Source organism: Solanum tuberosum, unplaced genomic scaffold, assembly GCF_000226075.1.
Source record: "Solanum tuberosum cultivar DM 1-3 516 R44 unplaced genomic scaffold, SolTub_3.0 scf00319, whole genome shotgun sequence".
Taxonomy (NCBI): domain Eukaryota; kingdom Viridiplantae; phylum Streptophyta; class Magnoliopsida; order Solanales; family Solanaceae; genus Solanum; species Solanum tuberosum.
The window spans coordinates 517,233-536,075 of NW_006239243.1; the positions used below are offsets into that span (position 1 = coordinate 517,233).

At 32.0% G+C, this 18,843-nt stretch overlaps 3 protein-coding genes across 3 annotated transcripts; 2 read left to right on the forward strand and 1 right to left on the reverse strand.

The window, feature by feature from the left end:
- Positions 1-4,355: 4,355 nt before the first annotated feature.
- On the forward strand, positions 4,356-6,262 carry LOC102585204 (F-box/kelch-repeat protein At3g23880-like). Its single transcript, XM_006360289.2, has one exon. It carries the CDS (start codon positions 4,554-4,556, stop codon positions 5,721-5,723), a length of 1,170 nt encoding a protein of 389 aa, XP_006360351.1. The 5' UTR covers positions 4,356-4,553; the 3' UTR covers positions 5,724-6,262.
- Positions 6,263-10,973: 4,711 nt separating this feature from the next.
- Positions 10,974-12,548, forward strand: LOC102585543 (NADP-dependent alkenal double bond reductase P2-like). The gene has a single exon (XM_006360290.2). It carries the CDS (start codon positions 11,233-11,235, stop codon positions 12,280-12,282), a length of 1,050 nt encoding a protein of 349 aa, XP_006360352.1. The 5' UTR covers positions 10,974-11,232; the 3' UTR covers positions 12,283-12,548.
- Positions 12,549-12,747: 199 nt separating this feature from the next.
- LOC102585877 (F-box/kelch-repeat protein At3g23880-like) lies at positions 12,748-16,112 on the reverse strand. Its single transcript, XM_006360291.2, has 2 exons — positions 14,738-16,112; positions 12,748-13,040 (listed from the first exon to the last, which is right to left on the reverse strand). The coding sequence occupies exon 1, from the start codon at positions 15,988-15,990 to the stop codon at positions 14,782-14,784; it is 1,209 nt and encodes a 402-aa protein (XP_006360353.1). The 5' UTR covers positions 15,991-16,112; the 3' UTR covers positions 12,748-13,040; positions 14,738-14,781.
- Positions 16,113-18,843: the final 2,731 nt, after the last annotated feature.

The following is an 18,843-nucleotide window of genomic DNA, read 5'->3' on the forward strand; positions in this document are numbered from 1 at the left end:
ATAATTTTTGTGTAGTCAATCTCTTCTAATAATTCTTTTTCAATCGATAATATAGCCAAACCACTTAATCTTTCTTGAGACATTGTTGATCTTAAATTCGATTTTATTATTTTTAATTTTGAAAAACTTCTTTCTGCTGAAGCGACTGTTGCAGGAATTGTTAACATTATTCTATAAGCAATGTAAGCATTTGGAAAAGAATCAAGTATTTTTATTTGATCAAGTATCTCAATTAGAGTATTGTCTTCTACTTGTATGATTTTCCTTAACACTTTTAACTCAGAAAATAAGTCTAAACCGTCAATATCGGAGTGAGTATTATGTTTTAAGGAACATTCAAGATTAAGACAATATTTTTTTGAATTCTCATCATCTAATGATCTCAATTTTTTCCCACTAACTAGAAAACCAAAAATATTTTCATATACTTCAAATTGTTCAAATCAAAAACATAAACTATATTTTTTGAAAATTGAAATTATCAATAGAACAAGTAAATTCTTAAGTTTTGATTAAGAGAGATATAAGATTAGAAAAGAAAAAGAGAGAAGAAATAGAAGAGAGGAAGAGAGAAGGATAGAATATATAAAAATAAATTAGAAAAAGAATAAGGTAAAAAAAAGAAGATAACTTGTACAATTAAAAAGGTAAAAAGTAATAGTCATATCAAGTCATCTCATTAATTTGGTTTGAATTTAAAGTCTTAGTTTTTTTTTTTTTTAGTTTAATCCTACCTAAGAAACCAAAAAATGGGGCCCCCTAAACTTGGGGGCCTAAGGCCAAAGTCTTTTTTTCAAAGCTTACCAGCCGCCCCTGCGGCCCCTCCCCTTCATGTACATACGCCCCTGATTCGATTTGGATCACCTCATTGATATGTTCGATCGATGAAAAGTGACAGTTGATTCTATTTTCCCATCAGTAACTTCATTCAACTCGAGTTTTTTGAATTATAAACCACACATTCATTCTTATCCCTCTTGAAAATTCAAAAAATCGCTCGTGCCGAAGGAGCAGAGTCCCCTGTTCTTCAATTTCCACCATTTTTCTCCACGAACAGCTCTACTGCTACAGCTCGAACGAGTGATGAGAGTTTCACAAATTTTATGCTCAATTGATGACTGAATCAATAATCGTGTAGTTATTTGAGAAGTATCCGTCCTTTTTGAGGGCGTGATGATTCTCTTTTCTGAGGAAATTCTCATAAAGTTTCCCATATGATCGATAAGTAGCTTGACATTGCATTTCAGAATGGTGTAAAAAATCTCATCTTTAGAGTTCCTTACTTTCCATTACTTATTTTCAAAATATTGGCAACAAAATGGTTAAGATAATTGGTTCTGAGTAAGTGTGATCTCTATCTTATGTAAGTTTAGACGAAAATATGCTTTAGACGAAAACTTAATAGTTGTCTATTGATTGTCTCTTTATTCTTCACGTGTCGTTTGGAGTTGTTGAATCGTCAAAAGATCAAGTCAGTTTCCATGAAGGTCTTGAGGATTCTGTATTGTGGGCGAAGGTTTTCAAAAAATCTTCGGCTCAAATAACTCGTAAGTCGTAACAAAGCAATCTTTAAAAGTAACATACAAACGCAAAGTAGATATATCAAATAATAACGAAATCACTACATAACATTCAGAAAAAAAGAGCAGTAACAACATCAAAATAATGTGTTAATCCCTTGGGTACGGGGTCGAGTTTATTAGGGAGCGTTTTACCCCCAATGTGGGATTTCCCGACACAAATCCAGATTTAGTCAGGCTTCAATGTGGGTACCGGACAGTAGAAAACCAATAAATAAATAAAATAATGTGTTAACCAAACAAGATGTATTAACAGAAATCGAAAGGCAAGCAACTACGAAATTAATACTAATATGTACTACTGAAATACAAGGAAAATAATGTTCGACTACCTGCTAACTTACCAGGAATAAAATTCATATTGAGATAATTTGGCAGTATTTCGATCTCATAAACTGAGACGAAAGATTATCTTGATCACTTCTAAGTAATTAAAAAAGTTATTAATTATAGGGTTACAAGTAATTTGGAACAACTGTTTATAATAACGTGGACAATTAATATGAAACAGATGGAGTGTTTAGCTATTTTTGACATTTAAAATCTTGAAAGTTTAGCCAAATGTTGAAACTTCATCAATTAAGTTTGACTTTAAGTATATTTAATTTAGTTAATATTAGCTTATGCCTATAATAAGACAGTTTGGCTAAAAAACAATTTAAGAAATTGTGTACTGTGCAATGTAGGGCTATGCTGGACCTTTGAAGAAAAAAAAGAGATCTAATTCATGACTTATAATTTATAATTATGGGATTTAAATTTCATACCTCGATTATTCGTTATTATTCAAATTATCACTTTTTTTATTTTAAAACACACCCCGATATTAAATTAATATACACGCGCATGTTGTAAATTGATAATAATATTTTATCAACTAACCTCACAAAAAAGTGTTAGGTATTTAAATATGAATATTTGATTATTAATTAACTCAAAAAAATTAAAATAAGATGACAAATTGCCAGCTCATATTTTTAGATGTCATACTTCTACTAATATTTTAAAGAGGAACTTTCACATATAGAAAATAGCCTAATTACTCTCAATGGCTATAGTTTGATAATTATAATTCATAGCTACATGTTATAGTGAGGAGAGAGGCGAGCGAGAGAGAGCAAAGAGTGGGAGAGAGGTGAATTGTATATGTATATTGGTTAGATAATTGTATATTATACATATGTATTTGTATATATGGCAAGCGAGATTGGGAGAGGGAGGAGAGAGGCGAGCAGAGAATGGGAGAAAGGTGAATTGTATCTGTATATCGGTTAGATATTTGTATATTATACATATGCATTTGTATATATGGCAAGCGAGATTGGGAGAGGGAGGAGAGAGGCGAGCGAGATTGTGAGAGGGAGATGAGAGGTGAGGGAGAGAGGGCAGAGAGTGGGAGAGAAGTGAATTGTATATATATATCGGTTAGATAATTGTATATTATACATATGTATTTGTATATTCTGGCGAATTATATATATACAAACGTGACTAATTATACAAATTCGAAGTCAGTCCACGTAATTAATGTATAATGTTAGTCACGAGTGATAATTATAGCAAACTATAACCATGATAAGTAATTAAATAGTATAAATTTGCTTAACCGCATTTTTTTCTCTATTTTAAATGCGTTCACACAATTCAACTACTCGTATATTAAATAGCACCTTTTGTTTAAGTAAGTATTTAAATAATAAAAGGGGCAGTTGGGTGGTTGCTGTCACGTTTACTTTTTAAAAATAGCACAAACAGTTAGGAGTATCGTAATATTTATATATAGTTATAAATATAAAAATCGTTTTCATTAAACGTAAAATAATCAAAAATTAAAATTAAAATTATTATAGAATATAAATATAATATTTTTAAAGAATTAATTAAATTAAAAGGAGAAGAAAAAAATTGTGTGACTCAAATAAATTTAAACTTTATTATAATGGCCAAAAAGAACTTGTCTTTTACAACTATTTACCAAAAAAATGGGAGGAAATTCCAAAGTCAATTATCCAAAGCCTTCCACCATTTCTCTCTCCTCACCTACTCCACACCCCTCTATTTTTAATTAATAATTTTAAATTTGAGCTATGAAAAAATAATCTTATTAAATATTGTTTTTAAAAATGAATTTGACAAAGAGTGAATCTAAATTTAATATGGCTATCAAATACCATTTGATTAGATATATTAAAAATAATATGTATTACATAAAAAAAAATTAAAATTATTTGTTTACTAGAAAACACCGTCCACAAATACAGTGAAAAGGATATAGAAAACGTTTGAGTGATAATTATGTCTACATCCATGCTAAATATGCAGTAAAACCTCTTGCATGACTAATAATTTCTCATGTATTAGTTATACCTAACATAATACCAAAATAGAGTATAGCTACACAAAGCTAATACATAACGTTATTTTTTGTAATGCATCTTATCAAACGACCCCTAAGAATCTATCAGATATAGTCTTACTATTCTTCTCAAAATAGTAAGAATAAGATAATGCATGCATTACTTTTTTCGAACCCTACTCATACTAGTACTAAAAAACTTTATGGCTGAGATTTTACATTTCCATTCCACCTTTTTTTTTCCGGAAACTTGGGAGGATAACGTGCACGCCGCTATAACCTCAATATTTTCAATGAGCACTTTATGATGTATAAATTTTCAATGAACACTTTATGATGAACATTTTATACGTATTAGGTAAACTTCTTATTATGTAATAACCTTCAAACTATATAAGGATCTAAATTATATTAGATAAACCCAATATGATAAACTCGACTCAAAAAGTTCTGAAAAGAATCCATTTAGAATCATCCATGTGAACGAAAATTTCTAGACCAACTAGCTTTCCAACTTGCATTGAGCTCCAAAAAGTTCACTATCCAAACACTTCCCCATATCTCTCTCTTTCTTATCACCTCTTCCACATCTCCAATCTAAAAGTGTTCTTGCTTCAATGGAAACTCAAAACCAATTAGCTGAAACAAAAATTCCTCAAGAATTGCTTCAATTTTCACGTCTACCAGATGAAATCATCATTGAAATACTCTTGAGGTTACCAGTAAAATCTCTCTTGAAATTCAGGTGTGTTTCAAAATATTGGCTTTCTTTACTCTCAACTCCATATTTCATCAATACCCAGATCAAATTTTCTGTTAAAAAATCCAAAAATGTGAATCTTAGACTTGTTATAGTAGCTTCAGTATCTGGTTTAATGGGTAAAATGTGCTCTGTTTACTCTCTAGATTGTGAAAATTCCTCTGTAAATGTTGATAAAATTGATTACCCATTAAAAACCCCTTTTAGATCTGCAAAATTTTTGGGTTCTTGTAATGGGTTGATCTGTTTAACCCCAATGTCATTTAAACTTATGATATGGAACCCTGTTACTGGAAAACACAAGGAATTTCAAGATTCATTTGTTCAATGTGCTGTAAATTGTTATATTAGATATGGGTTTGGTTATGATTATGTTCATGATGATTATAAGGTGGTTAAGATCTTTAGTTTTCCGCGAAATGAGGGGAAATATGAAAGTAAGGTTAAGATTTATAGCTTAAAGGATGATTCTTGGAAAATGGGTGAGGGGTTTGATAGTGGTTATGTTAATGCACAATCCGGGATGTGTTTGAATGGATATCTTCATTGGGAGGTAAGCCATTGTCCCGATTCTGGTGGTGGTGGTGGTGGTTCTGGTGCTTGTTCGGAGATTATGACTTTGGATTTGGCTACGGAGACGTATGGGGTAATGGCATTGCCTAATTGTGGAAATGGGAGTACTAGTTGGTCGTTGAGTGTTTTAAATGGATGTTTAGTTGCTTGTTGCAACTATGAGCCGGATAGGACGGATATGTGGGTGATGAAGGAGTATGGTGTGGAGGAGTCGTGGACTAAGTTGGTTTCTAATCTCACGGCTCCCCCTGGTCGTTTAGGTTATGTCTCGCCTTTGTCTGTGTCGGAGAATGGTGGTGAAGTTTTAGTGAGGCTTGGTACTAATATAAGTTTGTACAACGCGAGGAATGCTTCACATGAATCCTTGGACATTCATTCATTGGGTTATTGTCTTCAAGTACAAGCGATTACTTACTATGAGAGTCTAGCTTCGCCTAATGTTGGTGATATGTAATTAGCTCGGAAAGTTATGACTTTGAAGAATAGTGGAAATGAAAACTTCTATTGGATAATAGTTGCATGCATGTTGCAACTATTATCCAGATAGGAAGGATCTATAGGTGATGAAGGAGTACGGTGTGAAGAATAGTCTCTCTTCTCCGGTGTCCCTTTGGTCGTATGGGTTATATCTCGTCTTTGTTTGTGTCAAGAGAACGATGATGAAGGTTTAGTGAAGGTTGGTACAGATATAAGTTTGCACAACACGAGGAACGCTTCATACAGATCCTCAGATATTCATGGAAGTAGGTACTAACATCGAGACCCTAGCTACACCTCGTGCTGGTGATAAAGTAATTTAGCTTACAGCAAAGAAATTACTCTGCTTGTGTTGTTCTTTCTGGAGATTTACTAGTTATGTTGCATTCTATGTTGTAGTTTTGCGCTTTGTCTAGTTAAACTATTGTCACATGTATTATCAATGTAAGGTTCTTGTGAAACTACTTGTCTCAATCTTCTTTCAAAATCAAGGTACTATATGTTTTTGGTTGATCAGATATAATAACCATGTGTTTGGTTGATGCAAGTTATTTTCCGGTGTTTGTTGGTGAGTGAAAAAAGTCATTTTCCGGTGTTTGTTGGTGAGTGAAAAATACTTTTCAAAAAAATTTATATTACAAAAATAATAACTATCAAATCAGAGGGTATTTTGATGAAATTTGGAGTGCTAAAGATTAATAATTGGGAAAGTGACACCCATAAAGCAAGGGAAGTCATTTCAGCATTGAAAAGGACTTCTAACTTCTTGCATGTGAAGATAATTATGATAGGAAAATTTTTTTTCATAAAAAATGACTTTCATCATAGAAGAGAATAATTTTTTGAGTATGAAAATAACTATATATTATACCATGTATCGGTGGAAGCTTCGAAGAGGTCATATATTAATTCTCTTCCTCGAAAAATATTGAAAAAATAATTATAATTACAACTGAAAAGGGTAAAAAATAATTCCAGTGTATTGAAAATGAGTGGGTTTCATTAATATTAAAAGATTACAAGTGGCATATTTAAATAATGATGCCACGTGGCAATTAGAGTCATAGATTTTGCCATTCGTTAATCTCAAGGACATGTTTAAAACAAAACAAACAACCATTAAAAACCACTTAAAGTATCTTATTTTATTGAGTTTCACATTTGACCTATTGGGTGGGCAAGTTTTCTACATAAAAAATCACTAATTATAAATCAAACATATCTTAATTATCAATTGTTTTCTTTTCTTATTATCACCTCTGTCATTCACGTAGGAAAAGGAAAGGGATAATGCATAAGTACCTCTTAGACTATGATTGAAATCCCAGAGACACACCTAAACTTAACTAAAATTCTATTATCTCCTGAACTCATTTTTTTTTCCGCACCTTTTGTGCTGATGTGGCACCTTTAACCACCCAAGTTGGTTGTGTTTGTACACACTCGTCCGCCACGTGTGTAAATATAATTTTTTTAATTAAAAATTGTTTATAAAAAAAACATATTTTTTTTTTAATTTTTTTTTTTTTAAAAAATAATCTTATTTTTTAATCTTGTATTTAAATTAATTAATACACATTTTTTTTACCTTGTATCAAAATTTTTTTTACCTACATTCATTGTTTTTTTCTCTTTTTATTTTTTCTTATTTGATTTTTATTTTTCTTTTGTTCTTTTCGTTTTTGATTTGATTTTCAAATGTCTTATATTTAAAATAAGTTAATTTTGAACGGATATCAAAATAAGTGAAGAAAATCAAATAAAACATAAAAAAAATTAAAACGTTAAAATTAAAGGACACTTTTAAATTATTTTAAAAAATACACATATTTTTTAAAATAATTAAAAGTGAAAAGATAATAAATTAATTAGAAAAAAGTTTAAAGTGAAAAGAAATTAAAATAAATATTTTACGAAGAAAGAAATAAAAATAATTAAATATATATAAATAAATATGTGTACTAACTAATTGTAAAGTTACCAATAAAAAAATGACATGTATCCAATTTGTGCACTCACCACTTGCTTTCAAGAGAGTGTGCACACTCTCTATGCCTTGTTAGCGTTTGTGGTGTACTTATTCCATTTTAAATTAATTTAGGAGGTAATAGGATCCTAGTTAAGTTTAAGTGTGTCTCTGTGACTTCGGTCATAGTCTAGGGAGTACTTATGCATTATCCCAAAAGAAAACAATTGATTGTTGAGTTCATATAAGATACTCACACATTAGATTGTAGTTCAAGTGTGAAACTTAAAATATTGAGATACTTTAGATATGTTTTTAACTGTTCACTCGTTAAAACATTAAAAATAAAATATGTTATTTGCTACTACAGACAAAAATGACTTAATGATGTAAAAATTATTTATACTAAAGTTGTATATTTTATTACTTAAACTCAGAAATATATTTAGTAATCTTTTTATTATTGATATGTATATATATACCGAATTTGAACAAAAGGTATTGATTCACGTGAATCCGTAACCAAACTGCTAGATTTGGAGCGGCAAGGATGCCACTTGCATTGTCTTCTTTCTCATTTCTATAACTACTAGATATGCGAACCCGTGTCGGCACGAGCCCAATATCTACTATTTAGTGTCTTAATTTATATGACATTGATAAAATTTAGAAAGCCAATAAATTAAAAATGTTTTTCATTGTAAGTTGTTATTTTGATTTATAATAATTTTTAGGTAATAGGTAATTTTGATTTATATGTATTTGATATTTTATATAGTTAATTGTTGTGATTTATGATAATTTTCATATAATTTTTAAATATACAACAAATTTAAAAGGAAAGTGATAATACATGAAAAAAATATTGTGATAATATAATACTTATATTATCTTCTTTAATATTAAAAATTATAATAAATATGAGCGTAGTTTATTTCCTTGGTCTTAATATTTAAGTAATTTGATCACAAAATTACAATGTGTGATGTTACCTACTAATACTTGTTTTTAAAGTCATTATTCCTTATTATATTTATATATTTATCATAAGATTTGATCAGTTACAAATTGAAGATTTCGAACTGAAAGAAGTAATAGTCAAAATAGTGGATCTTTATCGATGCCTCTTCAGTCTTCATTCTCAATTTATATAATTTACTTTTTTTTTTAGTCAGTCTAAAAAAGAATAGCATATTTTCATATTAAGTAACAATTTAACTTTAAAATATCAATTTTACCCCTAATGAAATTATTTATAGTTACACAAATTGGATGAGTCAATTTAAAAAGTTGCATAAAAAGCACATGTAGTAAACATTTAAGGATCATACTTTGTAAAAAAGCAGATAGTGTCATAGGAATGGCAATAGGGCGGGTTAGGGCGGATTGGGGCGGGGAAAACCTTGACCTACCAAGATTTTGACCCGCCCTACCCTGCCCCGTTTAACATTATGTAAAAATTTACCCTGCCCTAACCCACCCCGCTAAGACCTGCCTCGCCCCATTTATGTTATTTTCCATTTTTCTTATATATTTTTTACTTTGAAGAATGAATTTTCATTTAACTTCTTTTGATAATTTTTTTAAGTTTTAACACTAGTACTGCAATTGTTTTACATATGTCAGGTAAGATTATTATTTTTCACCAAAAACTTTATTTGCTGGTCATAATTAATGACCGTATATCAAAATAGATTCATAATTCAAACATACCAAACAGTTTCATAGCGTAGTGATTTTGATACTTGCTGCATTGGAATATATTCCAAAAGCTATACTTTTGGCTTGCCAAATTTCAGAAATACCTCTACTCTTTTGTATTTGCGAGAAAACCGAAAAACAACTTGTTACCGCCCTGCCCCATTATGTATATATTTTTTTATGACAAGGAAAACCTGCAGTCGCTATCCTTTGGGTGCGCACATGGCCCCATTATGTATTTTAAAGAACTTTCACATATAGTCACTAAAAATAGCATAATTACTCTTCATAGCTATAATTTGATAATTACAATTTGTAGCTACATGTTATAGGGAGGGGAGAGGCGAGCGAGACTGGGAGAGAGAGGAGAGAAGCGGGCGAGAGAGGTCAAAGAGTGGGAGAGAGGTGAATTGTATATGTATATCGGTTAGATAATTGCATATTATACATCTGTATTTGTATATATGGCAAGCGAGATTGGGAGAGGGAAGAGAGTGGGAGAGAGGTTAATTGTATATGTATATCGGTTAGATAATTGCATATTATACATCTGTATTTGTATATATGGCAAGCGAGATTGGGAGAGGGAGGAGAGAGGAGAGAGGTGAGAGAGATTGGGAGAGGGAGGAGAGAGGCGAATGAGATTGGGAGAGAGAGAAGAGAGGCGAGCGAGAGAGGGCAGAGAGTAGGAAAGAGGTGAATGTATATGTATATCGATTAGATAATTGTATATTATACATATGTATTTGTATATATGGCAAGCGAGATTGGGAGAGGGAGGAGAGAGGAGAGAGGTGAGAGAGATTGGGAGAGGGAGGAGAGAGGCGAATGAGATTGGGAGAGAGAGAAGAGAGGCGAGCGAGAGAGGGCAGAGAGTGGGAGAGAAGTGAATTGTAAATATATATCGGTTAGATAATTGTATATTATACATGTGTATTTATATATTCTGGCGATTATACATATACAAACGTGACTAATTATACAAACTCGAAGTCAGCCCACGTAATTAATGTATAATGTTAGTCGCAAGTGATAATTATAGCAAACTATAGCTATGATGAGTAATTAAGTAGTATAAGTTTACTTCACCGCGTAATTTTCCCTAATAAAAAACATAAACATGTATATCTTGGTCATAATTTGATTAATTTCATTTTATTACTCTTAAAATAATAAATTCATTAATTTGATGTATAAACGTGACTAATTATACAAACTCGAAGTCAACCCACGTAATTAATGTATAATGTTAGTCGCGAGTGGTATAGCTATGATGAGTAATTAAGTAGTATAAGTTTGCTCAACCGCGTAATTTTTTTTATTTTAAATAAATAATATTTACCTGCCCCGTCCTATATACTTCTTTCCCTGCCCTGCCCTATTAAGGGTGTGCCTTGCCCTGCCCAACCCCAACTGCCATCCCTAGATAGTAGGGTCCATAAGACAGAGAGTAGTAGTACATTTTGAGAAAGGACAGATGAATAAATACATAAATATATATGTGTTGCTCAAAATAATCATGATAGCAATTGGTACAAGTCAGTTTCAATGAATATGTTTGATAATACCGAATTTGCCCCTTAGTCGGCAAGTAGGCATGTTGACAAAGAGCTGCCTGCTGTTAACTGGACAAATCTTTGATGCTTGTGAAAAACTTAGTCGTTATAGACGGCATAAAAGCATCTATGCATTTTGCCATTTTCCTAAAAAGACTTAATATAAGCACCTAAAATTAATTAATTGAGCCATATGAGCATTTCACATTACATTCTTCTCAACTTTTTTCTTCCCCTTTGTTAACATTTTGCCAAGCCAAAAGATGGAAATAAAGAACAAGTATGTAACAATAAAAACCAACATAAATGCTGCACCAAAAGAGCCACACTTTGAGATAAAAGTCGAAAACGTCTCGCTTATCGTTGAGACCGAGTCTGAGTCTAAGGATGTTGTTGTCAAGAACCTGTTTGTGTCAATCGATCCGTATCAGATAAATCGAATGAAGAGCCAAAGTTCATCACAAGGAGCCATAAGTTTTGCAACTGCCATTAGTCCTGGTGACTCCATTGACAGTTATGGTGTAGGAAGAGTTTTGTTCTCTCATCGACCTGATATCAAGAAAGGTGATTTGGTAGCAGGGCTACTTACCTGGGGAGAGTATAGTATAGTAAAGGAAGGTTCGTTGTTGAATAAGTTGGATCCTAACATGGGCTTTCCGTTGTCTTACCATGTCGGAGTTTTAGGATTCAGTGGACTAACTGCCTATGGTGGATTCTTCGAAGTGTGTAAACCGAAGCCAGGGGAGAAAGTTTTCGTGTCTGCTGGTTCAGGTTCGATAGGGCATTTAGTAGGACAGTATGCTAAATTACTTGGATGTTATGTTGTTGGCTCTGCTGGTAGTCAAGAAAAGGTAAATTTTCTTAAGGAGAGGCTTGGATTCGACGATGCATTCAATTATAAACAAGAAACTGACCTTAAATCAGCTCTGAAAAGGTGTTTCCCTCAAGGGATTGATGTCTACTTCGACAACGTGGGAGGCAGGATGTTAGAAGCAGCAGTAGCAAACATGAACTCATTCGGCAGGGTAGCTGTCTGTGGGGTTATTTCTGAGTACACGAATGCTACAACACGAGCTGCTCCAGAGATGTTGGATATAATCTACAAAAGGATTACCATCAAAGGATTCCTAGCAGCTGATCTCATGAATGTGTATGCTGAGTTCCTGTCGAAAACAGTTGAGTACCTCAAAAGTGGAAAACTCAAGACCATTGAAGATGTCTCACGAGGCGTTGAAAGCATTCCCTCTGCTTTCATTGGACTGTTCAATGGCGAAAATATAGGCAAAAAGATTGTCAAAGTTGCAGATGAGTGAAAAAAACATGAAGATACTTACTTCTGTTATATTAGCGAACAATATCTTATCTGTGCTTCTTTCAAGTTGTAATCCATTTTGATGCTCTTATTCGATATGTGTAAGCTTTCTGGTAATTCAAGTGCTCGAGAAGTCTGTAGAGCCAACTCGGCATAGAGTTGGAGGCAAGTCATAGCCACCTGCAAAATTAGTAGTAGTTAGGTTGGCTATGTAAAGCAGAGAAGAAAACTCACTAGTATTAATTCTTAAATAAGTGTATGGTTGAAGTCTTGAAGATCAATTTAGATTCGTGTTCCTCGAATTAGATAATCTGATAACATGACTTTCTAACTATGTGGTTTTTGTGAAAAAGATAGAACATTGTAACAACAATATATCCAATGTAATTCCATAAGTAGAATTGATGTACGCAAACCTTACCCTTACCTTTCGAGGGGTAGAGAGTAAAATATAGACCACAAAATTGCAAGATAACTAAAAATTGGAGTAAAATACGAATCTTAGGAAGATGAACATTACATATCATCTTCTAATACAGATCAATATACATACAACAGACGTTCAACGGAAGGAGAAGCTTAAAACTACCAACAATGTGAGATACAATCAGTAAATGTAGGTAAGTCTCGCTTAATAACATTAGTACATCACAAATGAACTGTAAAAACAGGGAAAGCCCGCGTTTCTTCATTGCGCTCCACGCAGTTACAGGTGGTGAATTAGTTGTTTGGTTGTTCCATACATAGCTTTTTCACTTCCTGAAAGTTCAAAATACAGAAAAATTAACCAAAAACCTCATTGACATCTCATATGACAAAAGAAAAAAACAGGGTAGATCTAGAAAGCAACACATGAAGAGCTAGCTCTGGCACATTTTACATATAACATGTACTAAACACGAGTTGCTGGCCTTATTTGAGCAAAAAAGACTAGCTCCATTTCCCAAAATTTGAGAAATGTCAAAGGTGCTTTGGTTCACGTTCTAAATAGTGAAGATGAACAAATATAAGGTAGTTAAGTAATTTCAAGTCTAGACCGCATGAAAGTGGTGCACAAATGGTACACATAGTCTATAAATACCAAAAGAAAATAAAAACTAAGAAAGTGTCACAATATATACTCATGCTGTGGATGCAACACATTGACCTTCCCAAAAATGGGTGATTTGATTCAGACCTGGAGCACTTCACAAAAGGTATAGCCCTGGTCTAGCTCCTCCAAATCTTACTCGCAAGAATTTCCACATGCAAACATTTGTGCGTTTTAACCTTTTTCCTTCGTATTATTTCCACTAAAATGTACAATTAAGTTACCTTGGCTACGTCTCATTTCTCCCTTCTTCCCTCTTTTTAGAGTCTAACAGAGGATGCAAATCAAGAAATAGAACCACAACAATAACTAAATCCATGTTTCAAATTCTTGAAACTGTTTTACTACAAGGATTAGAAATGTTTCCTTGTTTCCACATGCTTGGCTACATTAACTTTGGTCAGATTTCAAAGTCACAACTAATAGTTGATACCGTAACGAAATAAGAGTTTCCCTTGAAATGATGCATCGAAAAAGGCTATTCATGTCTCACTTGGTGATACGTAACCATAGAACCAAAGAATTCTGAAAAAGGTCCAGTTGCATATACATCAGCCGCTCTATTTAGAAACAAAGATAAAAGAGTTCTTTATAGCAGGGAAACTTCTTATCCAAAACAATGAAGATGAAAAGTTTTTGTACATTAGTAACTTAGAAGACAGAACCATCTTAAACAAAGCTTTAAATCCCAATTTATTTCTCAACATTCTCCTGTTCATTGGTATCTCCAATCTACGCTAGTGACTGATCATAACAGCTAAATATGTTTCCTCAACTGCTTTCTCCTTCCAACTCACTTTTGTTCAAATCAACCGAAAGAAGATTCAGCCCTTGATTGAGCAAATATGTAACAGAACGAGAAGACAATAGAAAATTAGCAGTAAGCTATGAGGAGCAGGGAGGAACACCAAAACTGGATAGTATATCCTACTTTAACTCCTATTCCATAATTCCCGTACTTTCTTTTATCCATATTAAGTTTCACCTAAAGACTAGTAAAGTAGGCCCTGGATCAAAAAAAATATACCCCTGTCAAGGTTTACACAGATTCCCCTGCCATGATTTCTGTGTCCCTGATGGTCTTTATGCTTAGTTTGTCTTGACTAGATGTAAAAAAAACCTTACAGAACTTCTCAAGAAGAGAAAAACAAAGTCCTATTAAGTGGTAAACACTAAAAACTATAACCAAATAATTGTTGTTGCGACAAGCTGTTTCATGGAATTATGCAAAAAGGAGAAAGAACAAACAAGATATCTATGAATCACAATTGTAATGATGTTGCATATGCAATATCTTATTCTATAGTTGACAAAAGAAACAAATAGAACAAAACAAGTTGAAAAATGTATTAAGCAGAGCTCTTACATGTCATAAGTCGGGATTGTCATTCATCTGAGCTTTTGCAGCCTTCATTGTTGTTGTGGAATTGGCTCATTTTGTAAAATGGGAGATATTAGGCTTTCAGTGTAGATTTCCGCCTCAAGACAGGCATCAAAGTTGGTCACCTCCGGATATCTGATTGAATCATCACTGGGATTGTATATCATGAAAATTGACCCAAACACGAGCAAAATTTCACCTTTTTTTGACATGCAAAGGGGTGGAGAGAACATATACTTCCCAGGGTCATTAGGACAACTGATGGTATACATTTTTTCCCAAGAATCTTTAACCCCGTAATCCTTCATGACCCATACGTCTGCCCGAGTTTTGTTATAATTACAAAGCACAGAAAGATTATCTTCCAATACTCCCAACACAAAATCAAAATTCCCTTTTTCATAGCAGGGCTGCTCTATCTTTCCCCATTTCTCATCCTTCAAATCAATAGAAATGATATCCCAGCCATTATACTCACCAAGACGAGCAGTAGTAGCCCAATGAAGCTTCCCCTTCACAAACTTACCCGAATCATTCAACAACACCCCACCCTGAAAATCATCAACGTTTCTCCAAGAATCACTCTTTAAACCATATATCTTCACCTCAACATCATACGAACCACCAGCACCAAAAATACAGAAAATACCCACTACCTTATAATCATCATGAACCTCGTCATATCCAAAACCATACATAAAATAGTAACCACACCTCAATGTCGGCCTAGAATCCGGCAATCTCTTGAACTTCCTAATCGACGGGTTCCATATAAACAAATCATTTTCCTCAATAGCAACACAAATCAACCCATTAACAGAACCCACAATCCAAACAGATTTAACTGGATTTTTCATAGGGTAATCCAAATCAAACGCCTCAGTAACAGACCCATATAACAAAGAACCAAGAGAACAGTCCTTAAGATTGTATTCAGGTTGAACAAAACTTAACATAAGCCTATGGTGTTTGTATTCCTTGTCATTAGCAGATAAACTAAGATGGGTTTTAACAAAATCTGAGCTAGAGATTATACCAAGCCAAGACTTCGAAACACACCTGAACTGCAAAAGGGATTTCACTGGAACCCTTTTGAGGATTTCAGTGATGAGTTCTTCGGGCAAATTGGGGGTTGTAAAGGTTGAATCTTGCATCGAAGTTGATGGAAATTGAGACTGATTAATGGGTTTGCTCCGTTTTGAGTTTTGATGGGTGCTTTCATCTTCTTCAGATTCCATTTTTGGTAGCAAAAATTTGAGAAATGAAACGATTGTTTTGCTCTGCAATTATGGAAGATTCTCAGTATTGTCCAGTGAATTTCCCCCAAATTGTACTGTGGAATGTTTAGACTCCCGAGGATAAACTACTAATGAGAACATTTTTGTCAAAGTAAGGGTATTTTTGACTTTTTCTTTTCTGTTTTTAAAATAGTTATTTCTGATCTTATATATATACTAGTAACGAAAGCCCGGGCGCTGCCCGGGCCCAACATTAATAAAGTTTTATTGTTATTCTTTCCGTCCCATATTAGATGAGAATCTTACTAAATTTATTTTTTTTCATATTATTTGAGCACTTATTAAATTAGGATAGAATTAATTAATTCTTTTCCATTTTACCCCTACAATTAATATGACCATTCCTATATTGTATGTGTATTTTTTGTAACTCATTTCAATGTGCATTGATATAAAGAAAGGGCAAAATGGTGAAGTCTTCCAATGTATTAATGATTTCTTAATCACCGTGTAAAGTTGGAAGTGCCCATCTAATATGGGACGGAGGGAGTATAGTTTATGTATTGTTATAAAAATAGTAAAGATTGTTATAATATATTTTGCTCATAAGTGAGCTAATATAGAAACTTATTTGTCATTTGTCTTTTTAATTTCAATTTTAAATAGCAAATAAATGTAGCGATAAGATTGAGGGTAGAAATGAAGCATATCTTTCTAAATTTAAGTAAAAATAAACAGAGTAGAAGTAACATTAGGGTTATCGATAGGACGATTCATTCGGGTATTTTTTTAAAAATTATATCATTCAATTTTTGGGCTATTTTATAATGTATAACCAAAATTAAAATTTTAAAATCATCCCAATCCTAATTTATATGACAGAAGCAGTACAAAAATTAGTCTTCTTTTTGTTGTCTTGTACATATTTTAAGTTATTATTTATTGTAAATTATAGTACTTTTTATTAAAGTTTTTAATAACATATGTTACTTTTTATGTTTGAGAGTTAAACCAACTTGTTTTTTATATGTGTTTTGTCCTTTTCCATTTTCAAAAACTAATACTCTCTCCATTTCATTTTATATGTCATTTATTTTTATAAATATATTGGTTATTCCCTCTTCTTATGTCATATATTATGAAATTTGAGAAGTTATTGAAATTTTTATATGATTCTAAAAATATTTTAAATTGTTAGCTATTGTGATTTGTAGTACCTTTTTTTACAGAATTTTGAAAATAATATTTATTACTCTCTTTGTTCTAATTTATGTGGCACAAGCAAAATTTCAAATATTAACTATTTTTTATATGTCTCTTTACTATATTAAGTTGTTAATTATTGTATTTTATAGTACATTTTGAACTTAATTTTTAAAGAATATATGTGATTCCCATGTCCCAATTTATGTGGCATTAATTGATAGATTTGTTCGAGTCGAGCGATTTTTTTTTGTTAATTATTGTAATTTATAGTTTCTTTTTCGTCAATTTCAAATAATATATGTTCTTAATTGATACATTTTTTGGAGCCGACAATTTTTTTTGTTAATTATTGTAATTTATAGTTTCTTTTTCGTCAATTTCAAATAATATATGTTCTTAATTGATACATTTTTTGGAGCCGACAATTTTTTTTGTTAATTATTGTAATTTATAGTTTCTTTTTCGTCAATTTCAAATAATATATGTTCTTAATTGATACATTTTTTGGAGCCGACAATTTTTTTTGTTAATTATTGTAATTTATAGTTTCTTTTTCGTCAATTTCAAACAATATACGTTTATCATATAATCCATTTTATGTGGTACCAATAGAATTTAGAGAGTCAATTATATTTTTTATATAACTTTTAAATATTTAAGCTATTAATTATTGTAATGTATAGTATTACTTATATTATTTTTGAATATATATGTTACCTTTTTAATCCTAATTTATATGGCATTGATAGAATTGAAAGTGTCAAATAATTGTTAATTATTGTAATATAGTATGTAGTACTTTTTATGTAGTTTTTACTATTTTTAAGCATACTAAGTATAGTATTACTTATATTATTTTTAAATATATTTAAATCTACTACTTATATAAAAAAAAATTAGTAGATAAATAAAAGTAGGTGGGCCATGGTGCCACGTGTCGAAAGAAGAGTGAATTTTATTCACTCTTCTTATATAGTAATATACTAGTAAAATTATCCGTGCTTCGCGCGGGAATTTAATATCATGAAATTTATAAAATAATACTTAAAACCTATCAGTCAGTCATTAATAATGTAAAAGATAATGAAAATTATTACATCTTATCATTTATCCTTAATAACATAAGCATAAATTAATGACTTGTAAAAATACATATCAGGATTTGTAACATAAGCAATAGTGTCAGTGAGCCACTCAACAGGAGCAGAGTACACAAATATTTAATTGTGAAGAAGAAGAAGAGGTTCGGAATTTTCATTGTTTTAAAATGAGAGGAAATCCCTCTATTTAGACAACAAAGGGTAGTGTGAACAATTGTTTATTATGCCTTATCGGAAAGGTTACAACTATTTGGAAAAGTTGCAACCCTTTGGAAAGGTCACAACCCTTCATAAAAATCGCAACTCTTCATAAAGTCGCAACTTTTCATAAAAGTCACAACTTTTCATGAAAAGGGAAGGATACTTTTGTAAATAAATAAATTAAAAGGGAATTTTGATTTGTGGTAGCGCCACATAGACGGGCCTAAGGTTCTCTTTTATAGATATACTAGATATAAATATATTAGATGGCTGATGGCCCGTGCTCGAGCACGGGCCCAACATGTTGAGTTTCAATAAATTGTTTTCACGATTACTTTTAGATAGT